The 25,902-nt window shown below is 59.4% G+C and overlaps 3 protein-coding genes across 13 annotated transcripts; all 3 read left to right on the plus strand.

Annotated features, from left to right (window-relative positions):
* The first annotated feature begins 5,552 nt into the window (after nucleotides 1-5,552).
* On the plus strand, nucleotides 5,553-10,605 carry LCN15 (lipocalin 15). 4 transcript variants are annotated; one of them, XM_081279417.1, is made up of 7 exons: nucleotides 5,553-5,706; nucleotides 6,027-6,166; nucleotides 6,241-6,311; nucleotides 6,519-6,629; nucleotides 6,988-7,089; nucleotides 7,337-7,413; nucleotides 9,064-10,604. In XM_081279417.1, the coding sequence occupies exons 1-7, from the start codon at nucleotides 5,614-5,616 to the stop codon at nucleotides 9,112-9,114; spliced, it is 645 nt and encodes a 214-aa protein (XP_081135543.1). In that variant the 5' UTR covers nucleotides 5,553-5,613; the 3' UTR covers nucleotides 9,115-10,604. The 4 variants fall into 4 exon arrangements, with proteins under 4 accessions (XP_081135543.1, XP_081135544.1, XP_081135545.1 ...); XM_081279418.1 differs by having other exon boundaries at nucleotides 5,579-5,706; nucleotides 5,925-6,166; nucleotides 9,064-10,605; XM_081279419.1 differs by having other exon boundaries at nucleotides 5,582-5,706; nucleotides 5,977-6,166; nucleotides 9,064-10,605.
* A 220-nt stretch (nucleotides 10,606-10,825) lies between these two features.
* LCN8 (lipocalin 8) lies at nucleotides 10,826-15,053 on the plus strand. Of its 6 annotated transcripts, XM_081282699.1 has the most exons (7): nucleotides 10,983-11,533; nucleotides 12,548-12,678; nucleotides 13,070-13,137; nucleotides 13,385-13,516; nucleotides 13,590-13,679; nucleotides 13,774-13,799; nucleotides 14,409-15,049. In XM_081282699.1, exons 1-7 carry the CDS (start codon nucleotides 11,444-11,446, stop codon nucleotides 14,418-14,420), a joined length of 549 nt encoding a protein of 182 aa, XP_081138825.1. In that variant the 5' UTR covers nucleotides 10,983-11,443; the 3' UTR covers nucleotides 14,421-15,049. The 6 variants fall into 6 exon arrangements, 5 of the variants coding, with proteins under 5 accessions (XP_081138826.1, XP_081138825.1, XP_081138822.1 ...); XM_081282700.1 differs by lacking the exon at nucleotides 10,983-11,533 and adding an exon at nucleotides 10,826-10,953 and having other exon boundaries at nucleotides 13,590-13,799; nucleotides 14,409-15,053; XM_081282696.1 differs by having other exon boundaries at nucleotides 12,068-12,678; nucleotides 13,590-13,799; nucleotides 14,409-15,050.
* A 7,646-nt stretch (nucleotides 15,054-22,699) lies between these two features.
* Nucleotides 22,700-25,770, plus strand: LCN6 (lipocalin 6). 3 transcript variants are annotated; one of them, XM_081280111.1, is made up of 6 exons: nucleotides 22,700-23,034; nucleotides 23,188-23,327; nucleotides 24,336-24,406; nucleotides 24,971-25,081; nucleotides 25,197-25,298; nucleotides 25,488-25,770. In XM_081280111.1, exons 1-6 carry the CDS (start codon nucleotides 22,891-22,893, stop codon nucleotides 25,538-25,540), a joined length of 621 nt encoding a protein of 206 aa, XP_081136237.1. In that variant the 5' UTR covers nucleotides 22,700-22,890; the 3' UTR covers nucleotides 25,541-25,770. The 3 variants fall into 3 exon arrangements, with proteins under 3 accessions (XP_081136237.1, XP_081136235.1, XP_081136236.1); XM_081280109.1 differs by having other exon boundaries at nucleotides 25,197-25,770; XM_081280110.1 differs by having other exon boundaries at nucleotides 22,700-23,011; nucleotides 25,197-25,770.
* Nucleotides 25,771-25,902: the final 132 nt, after the last annotated feature.

The following is a 25,902-nucleotide window of genomic DNA, read 5'->3' on the forward strand; positions in this document are numbered from 1 at the left end:
ACCTGGAAATCCCACAGGTCGATTTGGAGCTCTTAGTTCCTGGCAGCATGGGTGGACAGAGGGAAGGGAAGTGCCGAGGCCCAGGCCTGGTGCAGGCAGGGCCTGGTGGGTGGCCCCATCTGGGGGGAAGCCTGGTTCTGGCCCAGGGCCACTGTCTTACCCCCTGTCATGAGCACCCCCAGAACTTGGTGCCTGGTTGCCAAAGCCTCTTTGTAGGATTCCCAGTTCTGGAAGAAATCTACAGAGCCTTCACTCCTTGATGGAAAACCTGTGGGGTGGCAGGACAGCTTGTGGGTATGAGTCTGGGGCCCTGGGAGCAAGGACTCAAGGGCAGAAGTCCAGGCCCTGCTCCTTTCTCCCTAACTAGAAGGGGCTGGGGAGAGGAGGAGGCCGGTGGTGCAGGGGAGTGCAGAGACGCTCCACAGGCTCCAGTGACCCCAGTGTGACGAGGTTTTGATGCATAGATCATGACCCCAAGGGTTCTACCACCCGCCCCCTCCCCAGACAGAGGTCAAGGTTCTGCTCCAGGAATGCTCAGGTGTGGGCAGCCAGTCTGAATGATTCTCATTCTCCGTCCCAGAGTGGAAAGGCTCTGACCATCACTACATCTTGTAGTGACCTGGGCATTGCCCCCGTCCCGCAGGTTGAGGACGGGTCTTCAGACGTAGGTGTGTCACCTCATGGATTGAGCTACACCCACCTGTTTCTTTCTGATACTACCCCTTTGTCCTGTTTGGAATGGAATGTTCCATGGAAACACCCTTTGTGTGTCCCCTTCTCTTGCTCTGCCTTTGGGCGTGGCCTCCTACTTGTCAGTCAACCTGCTGACAGCAGACATCCCAGAGCTAGACTGAGCCCCCTGACACCTGACCCCTTGCCTCAGTTGAATGGCTTCTCCCCAATAAAAAGACTCAGCATGCACTCCTCTCTCTTGGTCTCTCTTTCTCTCTCTCCTTCTGCAGACCCTTAAGGTCAGAAGAACCATCACAGGACACCAAAGAAAAAAGGTGTCTCTGTCTCGTGTGTGGTATTTCGTGCAGCCCAGTTTCCCTGGAGTGACCCTGAGGGTTTCAGTTGTGAGGAGTGTGACACTCAGGGTTCTTCTGTGGGGAGGTGCTGGCCAGACCACCATCTCACAGTTTTCCCACCTTCGGCCATCCTGAGGGCTGCTGCCGTGAGTGGACCTCTGGGGACCCACATGTCTGGGCTCCCTACTCACAGCCAATCCACGTTGCAGACTGTAGTCAGCGGCCATGGGAGGCAGACTGAGCCACCACTTCCTTGCAGCCAAGGGAGCCCTGGTGCTGCAGGGCAGACAGCCGGAGTTGCCTGTACCCAGGGTATGCTCCAGGGACAGGAGTCAAGTAGGGGGGCCAGGTACCTTGAAGTCTAGTCCAGGGAGTGGTCCATGTGGACCTGGCCCCACCCCCCAGCTGGTCATCAGGTGGGGCCAGGAGGTGGGGGCTGGAGGCCTTTCCCATCTCTGGCAGAGCGTGACCCCAGCTTCTCCCACTGGAGGAGACATGGGTGTTTTTCTCCTCTTCAGCACCCCTTCCACAGATGCTTACCCTCCCTGACACCCCGCAGTCCCCCTGGCATGGCTGATGCCAGCCCCTCTGCTGCAGACCCCAGCACAACCTGACAGCTTCTATCAGAGTCAGGACACGTCAAGTTGCTGATCAGGAGGGCTTTGGGCCTCCCCAGGACAGCTCAGAGTCCCTAGATTGGGCTGATGGGTGCGGGTGAGTTCCCCCTTCAGGGTTTCCTTGGGCTCTGGTTCTTTCTGCTGTTCTTTTTGTGGGTTCACCTGTACAGGGCTCCCCACAGCCCACAAATGCAGGATAACCAAGCTCAAGGCTTTGTGGGAGTCTCAGGTCAGGGAGACTCCCCAGTGAGGCTGCACCCTCCTTGGGACCTTTCCCACTAGAGAGAGAGGATGGCAGCCTGGCCACCAGAGCCAGAGGCCCTGCCCTTCCCTTTCTGGGCTGAGTCCTCCATCGCTCTGAGGACTGGGCATGGTTGGCCAGGAAGCTGCAGGCTTCCCAGGGTCGCATCTGAGGAACCCAACCCGGATCAGAGGGGGCTCCAGGGCTTTCCCTCCCTTGTCTGGGCTCAAGGCTCCCTCTCCACCTTGAGCTGCCCCACCAACTACCTTCTAGGATGGCCTTGATCACCAGCTCACCTCTGGCTGCCAGTGGGGGCTTGGCTCCTGGCTCTCCTGTAGGAAGGGGCAGTTCTTACATACTGGCTCCTTGAAGGCAGGTTATATCGCTGGGCCCAGAACTGGGTGGAACAGAGCCCCGGTCTCTCCATTTTCCTGCAGCCCCATCTCCCTAACTGGGCACCCTGAAGCACGAGGGGTTGGTTCTGGGCCCCATCCCTGCCTGACCCCAAGGCCTCCCTGACATACCTTGGTCCAGTGAACCCTGTGTCCAGCCAAAAAGTGGAAGCAGACATGGGACACTGCGTGGGAGGGGCTGGCCTCTCTGCAGGGTGAGGCCCACCCCAGCAGGCCCACGGTGAGGGAGGGTGGGTGGCGAGGGTGGCTACTGCCACTTTCCCTTTTACAGGTGAAGTCAGGAGAAGCCCTCCCAGACTTCTTCAGAAGAGGTGGAATGGGGAGAGGGATTTGGGGGTGAGGGATCTCGTGGCTTCTGAGGTGGATCCCTTTAGGGATGCCTGAAGGGGCCCACCCCTCTGGCTGTAGGTCAGCCTGGGGCTCCACCTTGGTGCGCCCAGCCCTGCCATTCCCAGGCAGCTGGGAGCAGGGCTCCTGGGCTCCTGGGCACAGCACTGCTCCTTCTGCCCCTGCATTCATCTCCCTCCTCTCTGCGGAGCCTGTCCTCACCCTGCACCTGTCCCCCACCCCTCCTCTCTGCCCTTTTCCTGAGGTTCTCTCCTCTGGGACAGCTGGTCAGTGGAGGCTGTCCATGGCTGAGCCCCTGGACTTCCCTGGACCCCTATATGGGTGCCCCCTCCTTGCCTTTCACAATCAAGCCCTCAGACTTGGCCCAGGAGGGGGCCTTTGGGGGTGTGGCTGTGCTGGGACTGGGGGGGCTGGGTGTGGAAGGTCCCCTATGCCAGGTCCCTCTCAGTCTACATGCTCCAGGGGCCATACCTCCCTCCCACATGGGCTCTGGAAGTTGTCTCAGGGTCAGCCTGCCCTGAGTGACTCCATGGTGGGCAGGACAGCAGTCCTCAGGCTGTTCCCTGCCCTGAGTGACTCCATGGTGGACAGGACAGCAGCTCTCAGTGCCTGCCCTGAGTGACTCCATGGAGTGTACAACAGCTGTCCTCAGGCTGCACCTGCCCTGAGTGACTCCATGGTATGTACAACAGCTATCCTCAGGCTGCGCCTGCCCTGAGTGACTCCATGGTGTACAGAACAGCTGTCCTCAGGCTGCGCCTGCCCTGGGTGACTCCATGGTGTGCAGAACAGCAGCTCTCAGGCTGTGCCTGCCCTAATGACTCCATGGTATGTAGGACGGCGGTCCTCAGGCTGCACCTGCCCTAAGTGACTCCATGGTGTGCATACAGCAGCTCTCAGGCTACACCTGCCCTGAGTGACTCCATGGTGTACAGAGCAGCAGTCCTCAGGCTGCGCCTGCCCTGGTGACTCCATGGTGTGCAGAACAGCAGCTCTCAGGCTACACCTGCCCTGAGTGACTCCATGGTGTACAGAGCAGCAGTCCTCAGGCTGCGCCTGCCCTGGTGACTCCATGGTGTGCAGAACAGCAGCTCTCAGGCTACACCTGCCCTGAGTGACTCCATGGTGTACAGAGCAGCAGTCCTCAGGCTGCGCCTGCCCTGGTGACTCCATGGTGTGTAGAACAGCAGCTCTCAGGCTACACCTGCCCTGAGTGACTCCATGGTGCGCAGAACAGCAGCTCTCAGGCTGTGCCTGCCCTGAGTGACTCCATGGTGGACAGGACAGAAGCTCTCAGGCTGCGCCTGCCCTGGGTGACTCCATGGTGTGCAGAACAGCAGCTCTCAGGCTGTGCCTGCCCTGAGTGACTCCATGGTGTGCATACAGCAGCTCTCAGGCTACACCTGCCCTGAGTGACTCCATGGTGTACAGAGCAGCAGTCCTCAGGCTGCGCCTGCCCTGGTGACTCCATGGTGTGTAGAACAGCAGCTCTCAGGCTGTGCTTGCCCTGAGTGACTCCATGTTGGACAGGACAGAAGCTCTCAGGCTGCGCCTGCCCTGAGTGACTCCATGGTGCGCAGAACAGCAGCTCTCAGGCTGTGCCTGCCCTGAGTGACTCCATGGTGGACAGGACAGAAGCTCTCAGGCTGCGCCTGCCCTGAGTGACTCCATGGTGTGCAGAACAGCAGTTCTCATGCTGCGCCTGCCCTAGTGACTCCATGTTGGACAGGACAGAAGCTCTCAGGCTGTGCCTGCCCTGAGTGACTCCATGGTGGACAGGACAGAAGCTCTCAGGCTGCGCCTGCCCTGAGTGACTCCATGGTGTGCAGAACAGCAGCTCTCAGGCTGTGCCTGCCCTGAGTGACTCCATGGTGTGCAGAACAGCAGTTCTCAGGCTGTGCCTGCCCTAGTGACTCCATGTTGGACAGGACAGAAGCTCTCAGGCTGCGCCTGCCCTGAGTGACTCCATGGTGCGCAGAACAGCAGCTCTCAGGCTGTGCCTGCCCTGAGTGACTCCATGGTGGACAGGACAGAAGCTCTCAGGCTGCGCCTGCCCTGAGTGACTCCATGGTGTGCAGAACAGCAGTCATGCTGCACCTGCCTGAGGGTCTTTCTCTGACCCGGCCTCCAGAGTGGTCTTTGACTTGAGAATCCAAGTGGGGTGTACCAAGGCCATGCGCTGCTCCTGGCCTGGGGTCCCTGGTGCTCTGTGTCGACACAGAGGTCAGCTGGAGAGGCCTTCCTCAGCTCCACCTCCACCAGCCCTAGCACCTCCCAGGCGTCCTTCCACCTGGACACTTATGAAACTGCTGATAAGGCAGCTGTGGATACGTAATCCACCCTAATCCCTCCTCCTATCTCAGGCATGCTTTCAGGAAGCCCAGCTGTGGGGTGCAAGGGGGCGCCCAGATGTCTCTCACCACTGTGCTGGCAAAGGCTACCCCTGGATGAGGTCTCTAGAGGCCTGGCCAGTGGTGACTAAGCACTGAGTTGGGGATGAGAGGGAGAAAGGTCTGCTGGGTGCCCGGAACCCTGGATGGGGGCCTGCTGGCCCCAGCAGACCCAGGCCTCATGCTTCCCAGCAGCCCCCCAAACTCCCAGTCAGGCTGGGGGTGGACAGAGGTGCTTGGGTGTGAGGCTGGAAGCCATGATAGCTCTGCCATGGCTGGGTGGCCAGCTATGGTGGGCCATGGGATAGTGACGTGCCTGGCAGGCTTGGAGACAAATCCTCAGCTGGTGCGTCAGGCGAGAGCCTGGATGTCTGGAGCCCTGCAGGAAGTGACCCTGGGGCCGAGGGGACAGCCAAGTGATTGTGCCCAACAATGGACAAAGGGGGCTGGCATTTCATAGAGCCTTCCGCTCACTCCCCATCTGCCCCTTCCTGAGCCCAGGGCTGGGCTAGGGTATAAAGCCAGGGTTTCTGGGGCTTGGAGACTGGGGGCCAGGGCTGGAGGTCAGGCCTGAGGATGAGGCTGGTCCTGCTGAGCTGGGTTCTGCTGCTCTGGGTGTCCGCAACTCTGGCCGAGGTCCTGGTTCAACCTGACTTTGATGCCAAAAGGGTATTGGGTCTCCTCTGGGTGTGCCTGGGTGGGGTGGGGGCTGATCCCCCTGGAAACATCACCAGAGAGAATAGAAGCTGCCGTGGCGGGGCCAGTTGTGGGTCTGCCTAGGGCATGCTTCAGACCTACTTTCCCTCTAATCCAGAAACAACCCTGGGCTGAGGGCCTTTGCAGGCCCATCTCATAAGGGGGCAGCAAGAGCTCTTGTCCACCTTCAGGCAGGTCCCTGCTTCTCTGGCTTTTCATTTGTCTCCCTGCTCCCTGGGCAAGGCAGTACGGCTGCTGCTGTCAGGCCTGCTGGTCACTGAGCTGTCCTGCAGTTCTCGGGCCTCTGGTATGTTGTCTCCATGGTGTCTGACTGCAAGGTGTTCTTGGGCAAGAAGGATCATCTGCTGATGTCCACCAGGGACATCAATGCCACCAAGGGGGGCTGTCTCAACGTCCACATGGAATTCCCACGGTGAGCTGCCTGGGGTGGGCTAGGCTAGGGAGGACCAAGGGTGCCTGGGAGGTAGTGACCATCTATGCACCCAGGGCTGACGGCTGTGCCCAGGTGGATGCCACGTTCCTGAAGATGGGCTCCGAGGGCCACTTCAGAGTTCCAGGTATGTCCTGGGGGCACTGGGATTGCTCCCCAGGGGTGACGCAGATTGTCTTTGCACTGAGGCCCCCTGCCACGCCCCCTTCAGGACGGCTGGGGTGGGGCTTGGCCAGGATACCCGCTGGGTCTTAGGGCAGCAGGGTGGGCTGGTCAGGGGGAGTTGTTGCCCAGCCCTGCCCTGCTTCTAAGGCCATGTGCACCTTCTCCACAGCCTTGGGCTACCTGGATGTGCGTGTGGCGGACACGGACTATGGCTCCTTTGCGGTGGTCTACATCTACAAGGAGCTGGAGGGGGCTCTCAGCACCATGGTGCAGCTCTACAGTGAGCCCCCTCCCACCTGCCCTTTCAGGCCAGCCCAGGGCCAGCCCCACCCACCCTGACCCAGGCCCACCCCTTCTGCTTCAGCCCCCCACTAATCACAGCCTGGACCCGGCAAGGACCAGGGGGCGGGGGGACCAACAGCACTTAGGATGGGGAGGGGGCTGGCTGGAGAGGTCCCCGAGGGCAGACACAACATGTGCCCCTCTCCAGGGTGAGGACCCACCTTCCCTGGTCAGCCTCCCGGCCCCACCTAGGGTGGCAGCCTTGCTGTCCGCTCTCAAAGAAGTGGAGTGAGTCAGGTCTCGCCTGCCACGGCCCTGGGAGCTGCTGGGCTCACAGCTACCCCTCCGTGCCCCAGGTCGGGCTCAGGATGCCAGCCCCCAGGCTCTGAAGGCCTTCCAGGACTTCTACCCCACAGTGGGGCTCCAGGATGACATGATGGTCATGCTGCCCAAGTCAGGTACCTGGCCAAGCCTCACCCCAGTGCCCAGCCCTGAGCCCTGGGGTGGGCAGCAGGTGGTCTTCTCTGCTACGCTGTGTGGCAGCCCTTCCAGCCCCTCCTGCCCCATAGCCCCTTCCTCCCCCAGCAGGAGCAAGGAGAGGTAGGGAGGGTCTTCTGGCCCCCTGTCGGGGGGCTGGGGGCCAGGTAGGATGTGGAGGGAGGGCAGCCTTCCTGTCTCTACCTCTTGGACTGCTTGCTCCTGCAGATGCTTGCTCCCCACCTCAGGGGAGCACGTTGGCGACCCCGGAGTCCCACCCCAGCCCTGCCCAGGCAGGGGACAGGGTGAGTTCTCCAGGCCCTCCACGGGCTGCCCCTGGTCCTCACTTCCTCTCACCCCTGAGACCTGCTGTGTAGATCCTCACCCACTTCTGCCTGGGGAGTCCTGGGCCTCAGGCCTCAGGGTCCCCTCAGGGAGCCTGTCCTGACTGCGGGGGCTGCCGAGACAGCACCCACGTGGCGGCTTAAACAGGACGAGCTCCAGTCCTGGAGGCCAGAGTCAAGGTGTCTGTGGGGTGGGCCCTCTGGAGGCTTGAGGGGAGCCTGCCCACCTGCTGCCCCTTCCTGCGGCTCCTGTAATTCTGGGCATCGCTGGTTGAGATTTCCTTCTCCTCTTCCTTCTTCTTCCTCCTCTTATTCCTCTTCCACTTGCTTCTCCTCCTCCTTTTTTTTTTCCCCCTCCAACACTGGGATTTGAATCCAGGGGCACTTAATCCCTGAATCACTCCCTAGCCCTTTTTATTTTGAGGCAGGATTTTTTTTTTTTGAAATATTACTTTGTATTTTAAAGAGAGAGAGAGAATTTTAATATTTATTTTTTAGTTCTCGGTGGACACAACATCTTTGTTTGTATTGGTGCTGAGGATCGAACCCCGGGCCGCATGCATGCCAGGAGAGTGCGCTACTGCTTAAGCCACATCCCCACCCCCGAGACAGGATATTTTTAAGTTGCATAGGACCTTGCTAAGTTGCTGAGGCTGGCCTTGAATTTGTGATCCTCTTGCCTCAGCCTCCTGAGCTGCTGGGATTACAGGCTTGAGCCACTGCACCTGGCTGCCCCCTTCTTATGAGGACATTGTTGGATTTAGGGCCCACCCTATCTTCAGGATGATCTCCAGATCCTTAACTAATGCTATCTTCAAAGACCTGTTCCCAGATAAGACCCCTTGTGGAGGTTCCAGGAGGCGGTGGAGTTTTGGGGGACACTGCTTACCCACCACAGTCCCTGGGCTCCCTGCATCCCCCCCTGGGATGGCCTGAGTCTTTGTCCTCTCTCTGAGGGCAGACCTGACACCTCTCGTTCCCTGCCCACTGCAGGGCTGGGTCCCGGGAACCTGGGGCTCTGATGCAGGAGGGGTGTTGGGGAGGCCTCCTCAGACCAGGTGCCAGAAAATGGCCACACCTGGCTCAAGCTCCTGAAGGACTGGGCACCCACCTAAAGCCATAAGTAGTGGGTGGGATGTGATAGCCTAGGGCAGCAGGTGGGGACCTGGGGGGCTTGGAGTGGGGGATCCACGGAGGGCGTTTTCCAGCTCCACAGCCTGATTTTGTCCTCATCTGCTGTCACCATTTCCTGTGTCTTGACTCTTCTCTGGTGAGCTCCAGGTGGGCTCGTGGCTTCTCTCCTGGGGCTGGGGACGTTGGGGCTGGACATCTTGAACACAGAGTCGCCTGTCACTGTCTGGTGGCTTTGGGAACACATGTCTCCTTGGCCCCTTCGTCCAGGGCCAGGCCCCAGGCACTGAGAGGCAGCGGTGGTGCCCGGGGGACCTCTAGCCTGCGGCCTCCAGGATAGTGAGGGGTGATGGGATGTGCGCTTCTGTGTTGGCAGAAGGCTTGGGGCAGGATCAGCTGTGCCTTGCCCTGTGGGTGTTGGCCTGGGGGGCAGTGCCCCCTTGTGTGGGGGAGAAGGATCAGCTGTGCCTTTCCTCACAGGGCGAGTCCACTGCAGCAAACCTCACCTCCCCAGGCGTGGACGTGGAGTGAGCCCACTGCCCTCGGGCCACCCAGAGCTGTCCCTCATCCTCCCTCCCTGCCTCCCCTGATCCGGGGCCTCTTCCCACCCAATAAACAGATCCTGCAGCCTCTTGGCTCCTCACTCTTTGGAGAATCCTGGGGAGGGCACAGGAGGCCATCTCCAGCCCTGCTCTGCTGGCGGCCCAAGGCGGGGAGGAGGTGGGAAGGCAGCACTCACAGGGAGAATGGGGCACCTCTGCCCGGCCCTGCGGTTCATGGGCCTACGGGATGATGAGGCACCCTGTGACCACAGGCCCTGGCCGTGGGCTGTGCTGCGGCACGGCACAGGCAGCAGCAGGAGCTGGGTGGGCGTGGCGGCAGACCGTGAAGTTGGGCTTGTTTGGGTTTCACTGCTGACCGTCGTGATCGGGAGCACCTGGCCCAAACCTCTGAGAGCCCCAGAAATGGGTCAGTGCCATGAGCAGCACAACAGCACACTCCCGGATCTCAGCTGGCTAGCTGGCCTGCTTGCTCCATAACAGGGCCCCTGGACACATGTACCCACCCCATTCCATCCTTGTTTCTCAGATCAAGACATCCAGGCACACCCAGAGAGGCCGGGCAAGGTATCCAAGGTCACACAGCTGACAAGTGGCCAGGTTAGGTTCAAACCCATGGGGCGGAGCTGCAGGACATGCCCTCTGCATTGCCTGTGACGAGAGGTGGGGTCCGGGGATGCCCTTCCCAGGGTCCATCACTGCCACTGTCCTTGCCGCACCCCTGCCTGGTTCTCCTGAGGCCCCAGCTCTCACACTTGAAGGCCTGAGCGTGGGGAGCAGGAAGGAGCTGAAGGTTCTGGTCCGATGCTCACCATTGCCAATGGCGCTCAAATAGCGGGAACGGAAGCAATCAGCCCCGGGGCCATCAGCCCCATCCTGCTCCTGCTCACCCAGAGGGCCAGGGGCTCCACCTCGGCCGCCCTTCCTGTTCTTCCTGGCTAAGGCAGCACTCACAGGGAGAATGGGGCACCCCTGCCCAGCCCCTCTGCAGCCACCCTGGGAACCCTGGCTAGCCAGCCTGTGGCTGGGTCAGCCATCTTCAGCCTCCCCGCTGCAGTCCCCGCTCTTTGGGTGTCCCTCTTGGGCTCCAGTGAGCTAGCCAGCTCTGCTCACCCTGTCCTAACTTGTTCCCCTGCACCTGCCAGTATCCACAGCAGCCAGGTCCCCTGCTGAGTGTGTCTCAGTGGCCAGGACTCCTCTTGAGCTGAGCTTTTCAGGCCCCTCTGCCCTCTGCTGAGAGGGGCTCTGGGAGCTGGAGCCCTGGCCCCGGAGTCTGTCACCTCCCCAGGCTCAGTAGGGGAAGGGCTGCATGGCCAGGGTGCTCCTTGGCCACCTTGGTCTCGCCTCCCCTTTCATTGGGAGGGAGCAGGAGAGGCGGGAACCAAAAGGTAGAAGGAGGCTTTTGTTATTTTTTAATTTCTTTCCAGAGGGTGAGGGGGTTTTCTTTATAAACATGTGTCACAAATAAAGCTGTTTTGAAGATAAAAGTTGCCTTAAAAAAATCTCTGGCCTGAGAGACTCTTTCCTGGTAAGTGCCAGGACTTAGATGGTGGTTTGCTGGACACAGTCAGGAGGAGGCAGAGGGCCAGGGTGGGGGTGCAGGGGTGCAGGGCGTCACTGGAGGAGAGCGCCACCTCTCCTGTGGTCCCTGACGGCGGGAAACGGAGGCGAACCGATGCAGGAGGCAGGGACCAGGGGTCGGTGTCCAGAGGCACCAGTCCTCCCCCTGAGAGTCCATTGCCCCTGCCCAGGTTAAAGGGGCACGGTGTGGTGCCCTGCATTTCTGTCTGCTCATCCTGGTCTGGCACAGGTATGTTACTGGTGGGTGTGGGGATGTGGGGCGCGGGCATGCTGGGGAAGAGCTGATGCCTGGGGCTGGGCTGGCTGGACCCTCGCGTTTCACCCACTGGCTGCAGAAGGCCACAGGCTGGGCTGAGCCAGGGCCTAGGCCTTCATGCTTCTTCTGTTATCCCCAGACCCACAAACCCCAGCGTCCCCAGAGGTGGGTGGGCTGAGCCCCCTGGGTGTGGGTGGGGCCTGCTCCTCCTGTCAGGCCCTCAGAGCCCCCCACACCCACCAACGTCCTGGCAGGAAGGTGGCAGGCAAGACTGGCTGCTGGCCAACCCCTCCCTGGTGTGGGCGTCAGCGGGACCAGATGGCACTGTGCTGACCGCCAGGAGTCTGGGGCAGCTGGCAGCCACACTTGCCCATGACATCCTCCAGGTGGCTGCTCACTCTGGCCCACTCTCCAAATATAAGCCCAGGCCCTGTGAGAGAGAGGTACTGAGACAGAGCCTGCGATGGCGGCCAGGCGGCCAGGCACCACCCTGAGCGTGCTCCTGGTGTGGATGCGGGTGGCGTCCACCTTGGTGGACCTAGACCTGCAGAAGGTGCCTTTTCCTTCCTGGCTTGCAGACAGACAGCGGGGGATAGTGGGGAGCTGGGCAGAGAGGGGCCAGAGAGTGTTCAGCCACCGCAGGCCCCTCACGCCTGGTTGGTGCTGGCACAGCTACCTGAGGGCCCCCAGGACCCGCCCTGGTCAGTGTCCCAGGAGGGCAGACAGCTAAGGGCCCTGGTGGGGGCTCTGAGCTCTGCAGCCTTTCCTCTCCAGAGGCCTCCGGAGGGCCCCCTGTGACAGCAGGTGCCTGCCATCCTCAGCCAGGCTGGCTGGTCCTCAAGGTTTTTCAGGGTTGGGGTCCCAGGTGGCCCCCGACTGCCCCCCAGGTTGACAGAGTTCCCTCTCTGCCCCTGCCCTCTGCACTGTGACGGTGGGGCCAGAGGAGGCCCTCTCCTGGGTGGGCAGCTTGTGGGCTTCTGTCCTGGTCCTCCTCCTGCAGGCCAGACACATGGGGATATTCAGAAGGACAGACGTCAGGGAGACAAGTCCTTTACTGCTGTAACATCAGCCGTTTTCCGAGTTTCAGATGGCACCTCGGGCTCTGGGTGCGTGTTGGTGGCAGGAAGGCCCTCTCGCAGCGAGGCGGCAGGGCTGGGTCTCTTCTGCTGGGCCAGCCTGGTGAGAGGCCCAGCCACTTGGGCCTGCGTCCTACATGCTCCTCTGCTCTCCAGTCCTTGCGGGCAGCCAGGGCCTGCTCATCTCCCTACACACCAGGCCTGGAGGCAGCAGAGGCCAGCTCTCTTGGGGCACCTCAAGCTGGCCCTGCGGCTGCTCCAGAAGGCCAGGTGGGAGGGGCATCACCGCCTGATGGTCTGAAGGGACCTCTGAGAAGGATGACTCTAGTGGTCTAGATGACTCTAGCAGGTCTGAGACATCTTGCTGTCTTGCCTCTGAGTCTCTGGCCACCAGCTCTGTGCCTGCGGCCTCTGAAATGCACCCTGGAGTCCAGGGATGGAGTCTCAGCTGGGCCTCTGAGAGCCAGGGCGGCTGCAGCTCTTCTCTCCAGATTTCAGGGTTCTGGCGGGAAGTTGGTTTGGCCTCGGAGTTCAATATGGCCCTGGATGCTGGGATGAAGGTAGAGGGCTTGTTCATCACCTTGAGTGGCCGGAACATGACGGTGAAGGCTGCGTATAACAAGTGAGAGGCTGGGACCCTGCGCAGACGTGGCCAGGGCACCCTGCTGAGGGGACGGCATGGGGCGTGTGGCTGGTGGCTGGTGGCTGCAGGACCCTCACAGGGTGTTCCTGCCCTCCCTCCCTGTGCCCCTGCCGGGACTCTAGCTCCGGAGAAAGCTGACCCCCAGACTCCCAGATTGGCATTTTCCCCAAATATAAGTATGGGGTTTGATGAAGCCCCACCAGGTGATAAGAAAAGAAAGTGGGCTTAGAGGTGGGCGCGGCTGGAGGGCTCAGGACCGGGGACTCTGCGGGAGCCCTTCCTGCAGCACATCCCGCTGGGGGCCAGGAGCGCTGGGGTGAGGGGAGGCTGCGCAGGCGGCTGGGGCTGAGGGGTGCCTGCTGCCTTCCAGCTCGGGAAGCTGCGCGACAGAGAAAGTGGTGGGCTCAGGAAGAGACGTGGGGAAGTTTGCCTTCCCTGGTAAGCAGCGTCCTGCCCTGCCCCGGGGTCGCAGCGTCCTGCCCACGCCCAGCAACTCCTGGCCTTGCTGCTCCGTGGGCCTGTTCCCAGGCTCCTTGGGCGCAGGCCCTCCTTCCCCTTAAGCACCCTGGGTCACCCTGCAGGGCCTGCTTCCGCCTCCCAGGGCATCGCGGGAGGGTCCCAGTGCTGGTCAGGAACAGGATGAAGTTAGGCCCTGCAGGCCTGGCTTCCCAGGTCACCCCCTCAGGCTGCCCAACCCTGCTGAGCCCTGCAGGTCACAGGGAGATCCACGTGCTGGACACAGACTACGAGCACTACGCCATCCTGAGAGTGTCCCTGCAGTGGCAGGGCAAGGAGTTCCACGTGTTCAAGTACCTCAGTAAGCCCTGCCCAGGTGGGGGGTCTGCCCCCCCCTCCCCGGGACTGCCTGCCCAGATCCCCTGGCCCCACAGCTCGCAGCCTCGACAGGGAGGATGAGCCTGGGTTCTGGAGGTTCCGGGAGCTGACAGCAGACACGGGCCTTTACCTGGTGTCGCGGCACAGTGAGTCCAGGTCCCTCGGGGCTGACGCTGGGCTGAGCCCCTGGGGGCGGCCCACCAGCCTCCTGCCTGCACCTCACACTGCCCTGTCTCACAGGGAGGTGTGCCAAGCTCCTGAAGGAGGTGAGCTCACAGCCCTCGGTCTGCACTGAAGACCCTAGCCCCGACTCAGCGGAGCCCCGATGGGAGCCGCCTGGTGCTAGTTCCGGGGGCAGGAGAGGGCCGTTCACCCTCTGAGCAGGACACCCAGCACTGATGGGGCCTCCAGAGATGTGTCCATTTTATGGTTTGGAGAGAGCTGCCACCTACATGGTGGTGACCCCAAGCTGCCAAGTGGGGCCCTAGGGGTTTGGGGCAGAGAGAGAGATGGGGGAAGAGAGGAGGGTGGTCCCATCTCCTCTGTTTGTCCATCATAGCTGTGCAGGACTGCCAGTGGCTCTGCCCCTTCAGGCCCTGCCCGGGTGTGGGTGGGGCATGGGCACTGTAAGCACCCACTTGTGGCGCCCTGTCTCTGGCTCTGCACTGACCCACCACCTGTGCGTCCCACCTTGTCTCAGCCCAGTCCCCAGTGGTCAGCACTACTACCCCACCTGTGGCTAGAGGCACTGAGGCTCAGGGACTGGATTTTTGCCAAAGCCAGGCAATTGGGGGACCGGATCCCCAGCCCTGGCCCACCCCTCCTCGGGACCCTGGAAGTGGCCCAGAGCCCTGAGCACCCCCTTCTGTGTGCAGGAGCTGATTTAGAGGAGCTCCTGCCCCGGTCCTGCGGCTGAGCCCCATCCCAGGGGCCACCTGCACCAGCTTTCAAAATAAACCCACTGGCAAACCCACGGCCCAGTGTCTTTCCTGGGACTGGGGCTGGGTGTGACAGGTGGAGCAGCTGGAGACCCACCTGCTCTGCCAAGTGTGTGCCTCACGTGGGAACAGCAGCCCTGGGCTCTTGCCCCCAAGGGACCCGCCCAGCCCTGCCATTTTCAGGCTACGAGGGCAGTGGGCCCAAAGCATCCTCCTCCCCCTGGAAGAGTCTGTCCTGCCTGGAGAGCTGGATGCAGCCCCAGGCTGGGGCCCGGTGAACAGGGGTCCTGGTGTAATCTCAGCAGGACTCACAAATAAAATGAGACCTGTCCACACTCCTCTGTGTGTTTGTCCATGGCTCCCTATTGTCCAGAACTCAAACCCCACAGTGGTTGTGTCCAAGGCCCCCCTGGATGTGGCTCCTCCTCCGCCCTCTGCCTGGTCTTCCCACCACCCTGACTTCACCTGCACAGCCTTTCTCACCCCACCACTGGCCAATCGCTGCCTGCCCACATGCGGGTGCTGGGGCTGGAGAGCAGAACAGGCAGGGAAGATGGGTGGTTCTGAGACAGGCCTTTAGGGGCTAGTTGGCCCCTCATATGTGGGGCAAGACAACCCAAGCTTTCCAGAGAGCAGCTGCCTCGGGTGGGGCAGGCAGGAGGGTGGAAGCTGCAGTCAAGAGGTGCTGGGCTGGGGTTGGGGATGGGCAGCCCCATCACAGTAGAGAAACCTCGATGAATCTGGCTTTAGCCTAACTTTCAAAGCAATTTTCAGAATTTAAAATCTTATAGGATTTTTTAAAAAAAATATTTTTTAGTTGTAGTTGGACACAATACCTTTATTTTATTTATTTTTATGTGGTGCTGAGGATTGAACCCAGGGCCTCACACATACTGCAAGTGCTCTACCGCTGAGCTACAGCCCCAGCTCAAAATCTCATAGGAAGTTAGGTTTAGTGGGCTAGGTTCTGGCTAGACACCACAGGCCCACATTGTAGATGGCCTTAAATCCCAAACCAGGTCCCAGATGACCCAGAGGAGACATTTAGGGCTCACATTTGGACACATGAGGGGCATTTTGATGCAAGTGAGTTTCCTGGGATCTGTCCCCCAAAGGACAGGTTCAAGGAGCTTAGCCTGTACTTGGGCTCTCTGCTGGAACACGGTACTCTCTGCTCCGGCTGCCTAAAGGGTACTGCAGACTGCGGGCTCCCACCACAGAGGTTCATTGTCTTGCAGCTCTGGAGGCGGGGTGTCCAAGCTCAAGGTGCTGCGAGAGCTCTTCTTGGCACGTAGACAGTAGCTTGTCACCGTGTCTTCACCTGCACGTGTGTGGGAGCCCTTCCGCAGTCTCCCTGTTCCTCCTACAGGGACACCAGCCCTATTCAATTAGCCCCTCCCTTGATGTCACCCAACCCCTAGTGTCTCCTAAGGCCCTCTCTCAAATACAGTGACACAGAGGGCTAGGACTTCAACTCGTGCATTTTGGGGAGAACACAGCTCAGTGTAAAACAAGAGTCCACACCATGCAGACGGTTACAGAAAGCAGGGCCTCTACAACAACGTACTGTCAACCAGGTCCCACCCGAGAGTTACCAGATACAAAAGAAGCAGGTTAAAGAATGGTTGAAAGGGCTGGGGCTGGGGCTCAGTGGTAGAGCACTCACCTAGCATGTGTGAGGCACTGGGTTCCATCCTCAGCACCACTTAAAATAAATAAATTAGTCAAACAAGGGTAATGTGTTCATATTCAACTAAAATAAAGTGAGTGAAGTCATCTCAGTTTCTCTTTCTATTTCTTGTTCGTTTCTTCCCCTAGTTTTAAAAATTTCCTCACTTAAGATGTCCTTTTACCACCCTTAGTGTTTGTCTTGGCACCTTTGGTTCAATTTGAGGTGCTGTTACAACTTTCTTCTTTGTGTGTGTGTGGACATTGGCCAATGTGTTTTCCGCTTTATTTTGTCACTTCCTAGAGTAGCTCAGTGCGAGCGCAGCCACCTTGTCTGTTGGCTTCACAGTGGGGCAGACGTCTGGAGGTCTGAGTGCTGCCCCAATGCACCCAGTACAATGCCGAGGTCTGCTTCCTCTAATGGACAGCCGAGTGACTGTCCCATCTGCGTGGGCTGCCATTGTGGGCAGTTTGAACCACAGAGATTTCATTCTCTCAGTCCCGGATGCTGGGGGGTCCGTGATCAAAGTCCTGGCCAGCTTGTCTCCCATGGGGGCTGCCTTCCTGCCCCAACCCTCTTCTCACCAGCATTCCAATCCCACAGGGCTCCTCAGCGTGACCTTGTCTAACCCTAACCCCCGCTCACACCATCCCCCGGGACTCCACACCTGAATTCTGGGGATTCGGTCTCCCATCCGCAACATGGTGGCCACGTGGGGCCCTGGAGTCCAGTCCTCCTGGCCTTGCGGGACCTGTGCCTCCTCATGCTTCCAATCTGCAGTGCACAGGGCTTTTCTGGGGCTCCTGCCTTTGGTCCCAGGCTCTCGGGCAGGACTTTCCTGCGGAGTGGGATTCCTCTTCCTGTGGTCACCTTAGATGAGTCTTGCGTTCCTTGACTGTTCTCTCTTCCCGTGGGCTTTGGTGTCCCCCCTCCCCCGTGCTCCACGGAATCTGACAGAGTGCCTAGAGCCGCCTCTGCTCGTCCTTTTTCTACAGGTAATGTGAAGTTTCTAGGGTATTCCCTGATTCACGTAGTTGCCTTGTCCTTCCTTTAGGGTGACTTGAGTTTTAGGTGATTGTGGAGAGACCCAGCTTCAGTGACCATCTGGCCTGGTGGCCTCTTGCTGATCTGTGCTGCTCCCCGTGTCCAGCTGCTCCTGTGTAGCTCTCCTCTCTAGGCCAAGGGCCGTTCCTGGGATGTTTCAGATGGAATGTGTATTTTAAAGGGACAACTCAAAGGGTTAATTTGAAGAAGAGGATGGTGATTTGGAGAGATGTGCTGCAGTCTGGGCTGGGCACAAATAACCGGGAGGTCACAAGCCACTTGTAGATTCAAGCAGGAACGAACTTTATTCCAGAACCCACGCGAACTAAACGGGAACTCAATGGGAACTTTGTGAGAACTCAAAAGTAGCGGGCACTTAAGGTAGCAATAAGGTAGCAGGAGCTGCCTTATTGCCGGACAGCAGAGGTTTATATACACAACTGAATACACAGCTTGTTTCAATTTAGCATCATCCAGTTACAGCAATCAGTCATTATCTTAATAATTATACACAGCTTAACTTAATTATCATCATCTTAATGGCTCGCTGGCGCTACCCCTCAACCACTCCTTCTGGCAAAATGCCAGGCGCCATCTTGACTTGGTTGTGGCTCTCAACAGAGATGGACTTCCAAAGATGATCTCTCCGCCCTCTACATCTTTCTCTTCCATGAGGCACCTGGGGGTGACAGGTCAGGAGCCACCCTAACCCCGGCTCAGAGTCTGAGATGCTTCTGGTCCTAGAGGTGGTGGCAGCACAGTGGCAGGTCCATGCAGGGCTGGAATCCTATTCACTTCACCTGCGGGGTCATGGGGACGCATCAATGTCCTCCCGTGGAAGCCGGTGAACACAGATGCGCCTGCTTCCCCGCCTCCCAAGGCTTTTCCATCGTGGGTCAGAACTGCAAGCCGACAGCAGCTGCCTGGGCAGCAGTCTGAGGTCCACCTCCAGGAGCCACCTGCAGGTGTGAGGCAACAGGCAGAAGTGGTGTCCCTGCTCCTGCTGGCCCGGCTCTTCTCGGCCTCCCACTGCGGGAGCCTGCCTGCCAGAGGTGCGGTGAGGCAACTGCGCATCCCAGGGAGAACGGCAGGCTGCTACCCCGGCTGAGGAAGGTCTGGCAGCAGCTCCTGTCGGGGCCCATTGGACCAGCCGGTGCCGTCTTTGGGAGGACGAATGGGCTGTGGAGAGCAAGGGAGGATCTCCCATCTTCCTGGTGCCTGTGGCACCTGCAGCATTTTGTCTAGGGACCGTCTCTATAATGTGTCCTCCAGTACCTGGGTCCTCCAGGGCCTGACGAGCAGCTCTGGGTCTGGACGCCTGTCTTCCCATACTCCACCTGGCAGTGTCCACCACCGGACAGACAGCAGTGGCTCTCCCTCTCTCTCGGTGGGCCTGGACAGCCTTCTCCACCCCCTCTCATAGCGTCCTCTAGGCACAGTGATTTTGTAGCACGCAGGACAACGTGCTGGCCACGACAGTGAGGATGGGCCAGGTGGCGGGAAGCCTAGCACCATCCCAGTCCTAGCAACCTTGGTGCATTCCCGCAGTGGGGTGAGCTGGCCCTTCCCCGAGTCCCAGTCTCTGCTGATTGGTCTAATGTCAGGATGCAGAGATCACGACTGAGTCTGTGCCCCTTGGTCTTCTGTCGGAGGCGGAGACCACTTAGGTGTGTTCAGAAAAGAGAAATTGAACTTAGCATCTTGTTAGAAAATTGGTGTATGAGGAGCCCCCAGGACAAAAAGGTCACCTGGGCATCAGCTCTCCACCTGCCCCGGCTGCTCCCCCGTGCCTCTGAAGAGGACCTGAAGGGGCACCCTGCAAGGCACCCTGGAAACAGGAAACCAAGGTGGAAGGAAGAAACAGGCCAGCGGCCCCCACCCCCATCTGGGAGGGCAGAGGAAGGGTTGGGATTACGAAGCCCAGAGCCTTACAGACCCCAGACCTCAGGGAAAGAGGCGCTGCTGGGCAGGACCCTCTGAGGAGGGCACAGTGTGGGGGAAGAGCAGGTTGGACTTGTGAGAGCCAGAGGGTGGCAGAGGCTGCTCACAGGGCTGTGGCCACAGGGCATGGCATCCTGTCCTGAAAGGACAGTGTAACACTGTGTCCCTGAAAGACCCTTTCTGTTCCCAAGGACCTAGCCAAGTTGGAATGGCCTGGACATTCTGTCCAGATAAATCCCACCGTGAAGGACACTGGCTCTCTGTCCCTCGTCTGGTGCACCTCGGCAGCCTGGTGTCACCCTGGTAAGTGCTTTCTTGTGTGCACCTGGCACAGCTGTTCCTTGGGATTCTGGTCACAGGAACTAAGCCAGCTCATGATACCACTGCCCTGTGGCTGACCTGTGTCCCTCCTTGCACTAGCTGTGCGGAGCCAGGGGCATGGTGCAGAGGTGAGAGCACTTGTGCCCTGTGCCCTGGTCTGACCCTGGACAAGGCTCCATAAGGGATGGAGGGGAGGTGCTGTTTGTCCAGCTCTTGGCTCCTGGACCTCCCCAAAACACGTTTTATAAACTGTATGCCTTGCACACTGTCTCTAGGTATCTTTTTGTGTCTCTCAACAACTGGTCCCCACTGCCCTAGCACAACTGGGCCATGGTCCGACCACAGGCTTGACAGACAGGCCAGGAGACCACCTTGGGTGACTGTCACCCAAGTCACTAGCCAAGGAGGTGCTTCTGTGACAGTCCAGGAGACCATCAGTAGCCCACAGGCCAGTGGGCCCACCCTGGCCAGGCCTTGACTGCTAACTGCAGCTCCCTACCTCTTGTCCCTGCCTCCGACTGTGGACCTCTTGGAGACAGCCAAACATGGCCCTGCCAAGCCCACGGGTGCCTGGCCCTAGGAACCCACCTCCAGCCCCTGGGGAGTGAGGAGCCCAGCCTAATCCCATCTTAAGACTGGGAGCCGGGGCTGGGGATATGGCTCAAGCGGAAGCATGCTCGCCTGGCAGGCGTGCGGCCCGGGTTCGATCCTCAGCACCACATACCAACAAAGATGTTGTGTCTGCCGAAAACTAAAAAAATAAAAATAAAATAAAATAAATATTAAAAAATTAAAAAAAAAAAAGACTGGGAGCCACCTTGTCACAAGGTCATGAAAAGCTCATTTCTGCTTTACTGTAAATTCCTGAGATTCCTGCTCTGAACTCACCCCTGCCTGGCTCCCCCGACCAGATAACAACCCTCTCTGACACCTCAGCGGCTCCTCAGGAATTCTGATGTTGGGATCTGAATTGACTCCCTGCCTTGAAATATCAAGCCATGCAAACCATTAATGTGCCATCTGCCCTTGCATTACGTCTGCCAGAACCCCGTTAGCTGTAGGCTCTCAAGACACCCCCTTTTGTGGCTTTTTGTGCTCTAGAAACCTTTCCTCCCTGAGGGGCGCTGACCTCTGGCCCAGGTCAGGGTGGGGGAGTCGCTGGCCAGCTCTCTGTGTGCACAATGCAAGCTTGCTGTGATTCGGTTTAAAATTGGAGTTGGTGGTCTTTTCTGTGTGTGGAGGTTCAATAGGCAGCAGCCCCTGGGGAGCAGGTAGCCCTGTCCCCTCCCACCTGAGGCTTTCCAGCCCTCTAGCCTGGGACTCAGCCTGGGCGTCATGCCAAAGGCAGGGAGTGGCCAACCCCCTGGTGGACAAGCTGAGTCCCTAGTCTGGCTTCTCCCTCGGGTCTTCCACTGCAGTGCGCCCAGGGGCACTGTCTGGTGGCTTTCTGAGAACCAGCCTCCCACACCTCTCTGCCTACGAGCCTGGCCTGGTGGCCATCTGCTGGCCATATGCCGCACCCCTCCCCACACGGATATCTTCAGAGGCCAAGACCACCCTCTGCTTTGCAGTGCAGCCCCTGGCTGTGGCCTCCAGCACTGCTCTGGCTGGAGGGTCCCACTGCCCCCAGGCCCTCACAGATCGCCCACAGTAGCTCTGACTTCCTTCTGGACTCCAGTCGCGTGGCATCTGCGGGAAGCCAGCTTCCGGAGCCTGGCTCAGGGCCAGAATGAGCAGGCGTTGCAGGAAACAGACCTCTCCTTGCGGAGAGGCGGCAAGCTTCACTCAAGAGGGCTCAGAGAACAAACTCCAAATACTGAGCCCTGATCCACAGTTTCTCACATTTATAGATCATTTGGCGTCATCTTAGACCTGTCCTATCTTTGGTATTTTTTTTTTTTTTATTCCTAATCTACATGGCAGAAGGCAAAGTGCAGACCTTCAAGCCATGCTTATAGAAGAGTGTTATATACAACATCAAGCATGCTTACAGAAACAGATGCAAAGAAAGGCTCTTTTCAGGAGCTGGGGTTGTGGCTCAATGGTAGAGCGCTCACCTAGCACGTGCAAGGCACTAGGTTCGACCCTCAGTACCACATGAAAATAAATAAATAAAATACAGGTATAGAGTCCAACTACAACTAAAAAGTAAATATTAAAAAGAAAGTCTCTTTTCACAGACATTGTTCAATCTCTAGCCTTGAAAGCCTGCACAGGGGTGTTTACATTTCAAAAGGGAAGCAGAGGGCTGGGGACACAGCTCAGTTGGTAGAGTGCCGGCCTTGCATACACTCTGGTGGCCCTGGTTCAATCCCTAGCAGCACACACACACACACACACACACACACAAGGGAAGCTGTGAGACTCCTGGAGATGTTGTTTGCAATCCCAAACGCAGGGAGCTTGGTTAATTGGATTTCCTGAAGGAGGGGAGGAGAGCTGACCCTTCCCCAGGCATCGGTTGGGCTCATTCTACATCTGGGTCTGGTTTTGCCATCTCATAGGAAGGTGGACCAGAGCTTCGGTTTGCTCTGGGATGGGCCCTCGGCACCCATGGTCTTGCTGCTGTTCAGAAGGCTCAGTAACTCTCCCTGATGAGTGAATGGATGACGATCCCAGGGTGAGCAAGGTTAAGGCCTTGGGTGGCTGAAGGGCTCCCAGCCACCTGCCCTGGGCTGTGCATTCAGACTCTGCAAGTGCTTCTGCCCACAGCTGCAGGACAGGAGGCTCTGATGGCACAGTGATGCAGCGGTGGGAAGCCCAGGTGGCAGGCAGCTCTTGAGGACCTTGGGGACATGCAGACAGGGTCTTGGGAGGAGAGGTGGCAGGGTGGGAGCTGGCTGTAGAGAACAGGCCCAGGTGGTGGGGTGAAGGGAACAGGTAGGGCTGGCGGGGGTCCAGAGGGCTGGGTTGGGGGAGGCCACGGCTGGCTGAGCAGAGGGCCCACGGTCAGAAGCAGGTAGGAGCACTTTTAAAAAGACTTTTAGGAATTCTTGTATTTTTTATGATGGAAACAGAAGATATCCAAACCTGTGGTTTCTAGAAGAACTACTTGTTCTTGACCAGTCTGCACTGCCCTTGAACTTGACCTCAGCCCCATCAGGTCTGGCCCTGCAGAGCAGCATCTGAGTCTGCCCAGACTCACCCCAGGAGAGTGCAGATCCTGGGAAGGTTTAGGAGGCTCATCCTGGAAACCTCTGTGGAGAAGGAGGCAGGAGAGCAGGCTCTGCAGTGGCCTAGAGCAGGCCCTGCACACACCCCTGCGCCCTCTCGGCCATGCTGCAGGTCCAGGGTGGGCACACAGGCCACCCTGCCACCCTTTGGGTAATGTTGCTACTTTGCAAGAATAGTGGCCAGGATGGTGCCCCGTGGTCAGTGGCCACCCACATCCTGGCACTCAGAGCCATATAAGAGCTTCCCAGCAGGAGGGCAGCACATCCTCCCATGGTGAGTGGTGTGCTTGGGCCTGGAGAGGATGAGGGTGCTGCAGCTGGGCGCTCTGCTGGTGTTGGTCTTCATGCCCAGCACCCAGCTGGTGTGGCTGGGAAGACTGAACCCCAAGCAGGTACCAGCCCTCTCCAACAGCAGGTCTGTCCTAGGGCCCAGGACCCTCCTCTGAGGTCACACAGCTTCTGGGTCCCCAGAGCCAGCCTAGGCAGGCATGAGTGGTGGGGCTAGGCAGGGCTGGACACCCCTGGGGAAGGAGAACCAGGGCCTCTCAGCTGACTGCCCCTCATGCAGCTTCTTGGGCCCTGGTACCTCCTTGCTGTGGCCTCCCACGAGAAGGGCTTCATGGTGGAGAAGAACACAAAGTACGTAGAAGGCGTCATGGTGACTCTCACCCCAGAAAACAACCTGAAGGTGCTGTCCACCCGGCATGGGTAAGTGGGCAGCGCACTGCACCGGCCCCACGCAGGCCCCTGCAGGCCCTCCGCACACGAGCCTCCACCCACAGCTCCCACAGGCCGCTTCCTCTGGACATGGAGTTGCTCTGTGTCCCTGAGTGGCGATGCTGGGGACAGCAGGCTCCCTGCACGGATACCCGACTCAGCCTTTTACTTTCTCAGAGTTCTTTGCCATCTGTGGGCCAAAACGGGCCTTGTGTTGGCTTCAGTGTGCCTTTTCCTGACGTGGGAGCCGTGGGCTCGCCAGCCCTCGTCAGCAAGCTCCTCCTGCTTCCAGGGATCCATTTGTTCAGATGCCTTGCACATGCTCCTCTCGGGTGTTTCTTACTGTTTGTAGGGATCCTTAAATATGAGGGAGCGTGGTAAACATCAGCTGCATACCGCTCCCCAGTGGCTCATGTCCACGCTGTTGAGGAAGGTTTTATCTCCCCCCGAGGGCCCTGGGGGCCATGTCCTCCTGGGGAGCCCCTTCCCACTCTCTGGTCTCACAGGAGGCGCGACGCTGGTCACAGGCATCCGCCCCTGTGTGTCTTGCTTTATTTCTGAACTTCCTATCCTGTTCCTTTCATCTATTGAGTGGCCCAAACCCTGATGTTTTAGTCATTCAGCTTTGGTTGCCTCATTATCTCAAGGTCTAGAACTTGCTGTGTCTTCCCTCTGGGGTTTTCTTTTTGTTCCCAGTGGACCTGAGCAGTGGCTTGCGGCCCTGCGTGGTCTGCTCCTCTGGGGACTGGCACTGTTCCACGTCAAGTCTCTGCCCCTACCACAGACCGACCCGGCGGGTGCCCTTGCTTGCTCCATGTGGACCTGGGTCTCGGGGCAGGTGACAGGGAGTGGCTGGCACTTACCTGATAGCCTGTCTCCTCACAGCAGGGTTTCCTGGCAACTGGGGCATCAGGGAGACCCGTCTCTTCGGCCTCCCGGCCGGCTGACCAAGCAGGAACAAGGAGAGCCTGTCTCTTCCCACGGGTCTTTCCTTTCTAGGCTGGAGGGGTGCACCCAGAATGCAATGGAGCTGTTCAGGCAGAGCTCCCGATGGGTGTTTGAGAATCCCGGTGAGTAGGATGCTGCAGGGCCCTCATCGGGCAGTGCTTGCCTGGAGCCCGCTGGAGGACAGCAGGCCAGTGGGCAGGGCCGGGGCTGGCAGGATGGCTCCAGAGGTCTTGGTACAGCTCTTCACGGGCAGCTGAAGGACCTGCCTTGGTTGGGAACTTGGTGCCAGTCCTCGGGGTGAGAAGACTCTCACCCCAAGACAAAGCATGTGGCCCTCACATTCCCTGCCCCTCATGCCCGACACCTGTGGGGCATCTCAGCCCAGGACCCTGGGGCTCCTCCCTGGGTGCAGAGAGCCGGGTGCCTGCACAGTGGCTGGCCACCTCCCTCGAAACAGGCCAGATGGGGCGGCCCAGGTTCTCCTCAGGCTCCTGAGGATGCACTGGGCAAGACCCTCAGCTGCCCAGCTGTGCATCAGTACGTCATTTTGGCCACTTCCTGCTGGCACCAGCCTGTGGACTTCTCCTGTGGTCTGCTGGGTCTTGCCCTCAATCTGCCCTCTGTCCCCATGGCTGCCCTGTTGGCACAGGGGCCTGTGCCCACCTGGGGGCCCATTTGCCTCCTAGCCCTGGGTGTGCTGCAGTACCGGGTGCTGGGCACCAACTTCAGAGACTACGCCATTGTCCTGACCCAGATGGAGGTCGAGGAGGAGGCCTTCAACACGCTGGAGCTGTACAGTGAGTGGCGCCTGAGTGGGGGGCACAGGAGTCAACCCCTCTGCCCGAGGCCTCTGTGCTGGGGCATCCTACAGCTGGCCCTCCCCGAGGCCCAGGGGCTGTCCCTGTCCCCCAGGCCGGATGGAGATGGCCAGCCAGGAGGCCCTGCGGCTCTTCACCAAATGGAGCAGGAGCCTGGGCTTCCTATCCCAGCAGCAGGCCCAGCTGCAGAAGGACTGTGAGTGTCCTCAAGTGGCCAGGGGAGGTCAGGCAGGCCCGATGCCCACAGATCACACTGGGGGCCACGTCCTGCTTTCTGCCCGTCGGGGACTTCCTGGAGTTCCCACCCAGTCAGGCCTGCGGGATGGTTGGGGACAGGGCCAGGCACTGGGGGTCTCCTCACAGCTGGCCCCGCCTTACCTTCCAGTCACCTGTGCACGCAGGATCCTCCAGGTGAGCCACCAGCTGGGGGGGCTGTAGCCTCCTGGGGCTGGGAGAACTGTCACCCAAGCCTGCTGGCCATGACTCTGCTGCAGGGAGGAGGCTGAGGGTGGCCCACCGCTGGCCAGCTGGGCCCAGTGCTCATCCTGTTTCCAGTAAGTGGCAGTGCCCACGTGTTCCTGTGGAGCACGCACCTCTGTCCTCTCGGCAGCCAGGTGGTAGTGTGGGCTGGCTGCTGCCCAAGGCTCTCGCCCCAGCAAATAAAGGATTCCACAAGCAAACTCCCCTAGTGCGTCTGACTGGGCCAGACAGCGTCCACGCCTGGCAGGTGGAGGAATTGGACAGATCAACCCAGGAAGGTGGGGCACCACGAGAGGCCACACTTGGCTCTGGTCAAGAGG

The sequence above is a fragment of the Spermophilus citellus genome (genome assembly GCF_964194105.1).
Source record: "Spermophilus citellus genome assembly, chromosome: 2".
Taxonomy (NCBI): Eukaryota; Metazoa; Chordata; class Mammalia; order Rodentia; family Sciuridae; genus Spermophilus; species Spermophilus citellus.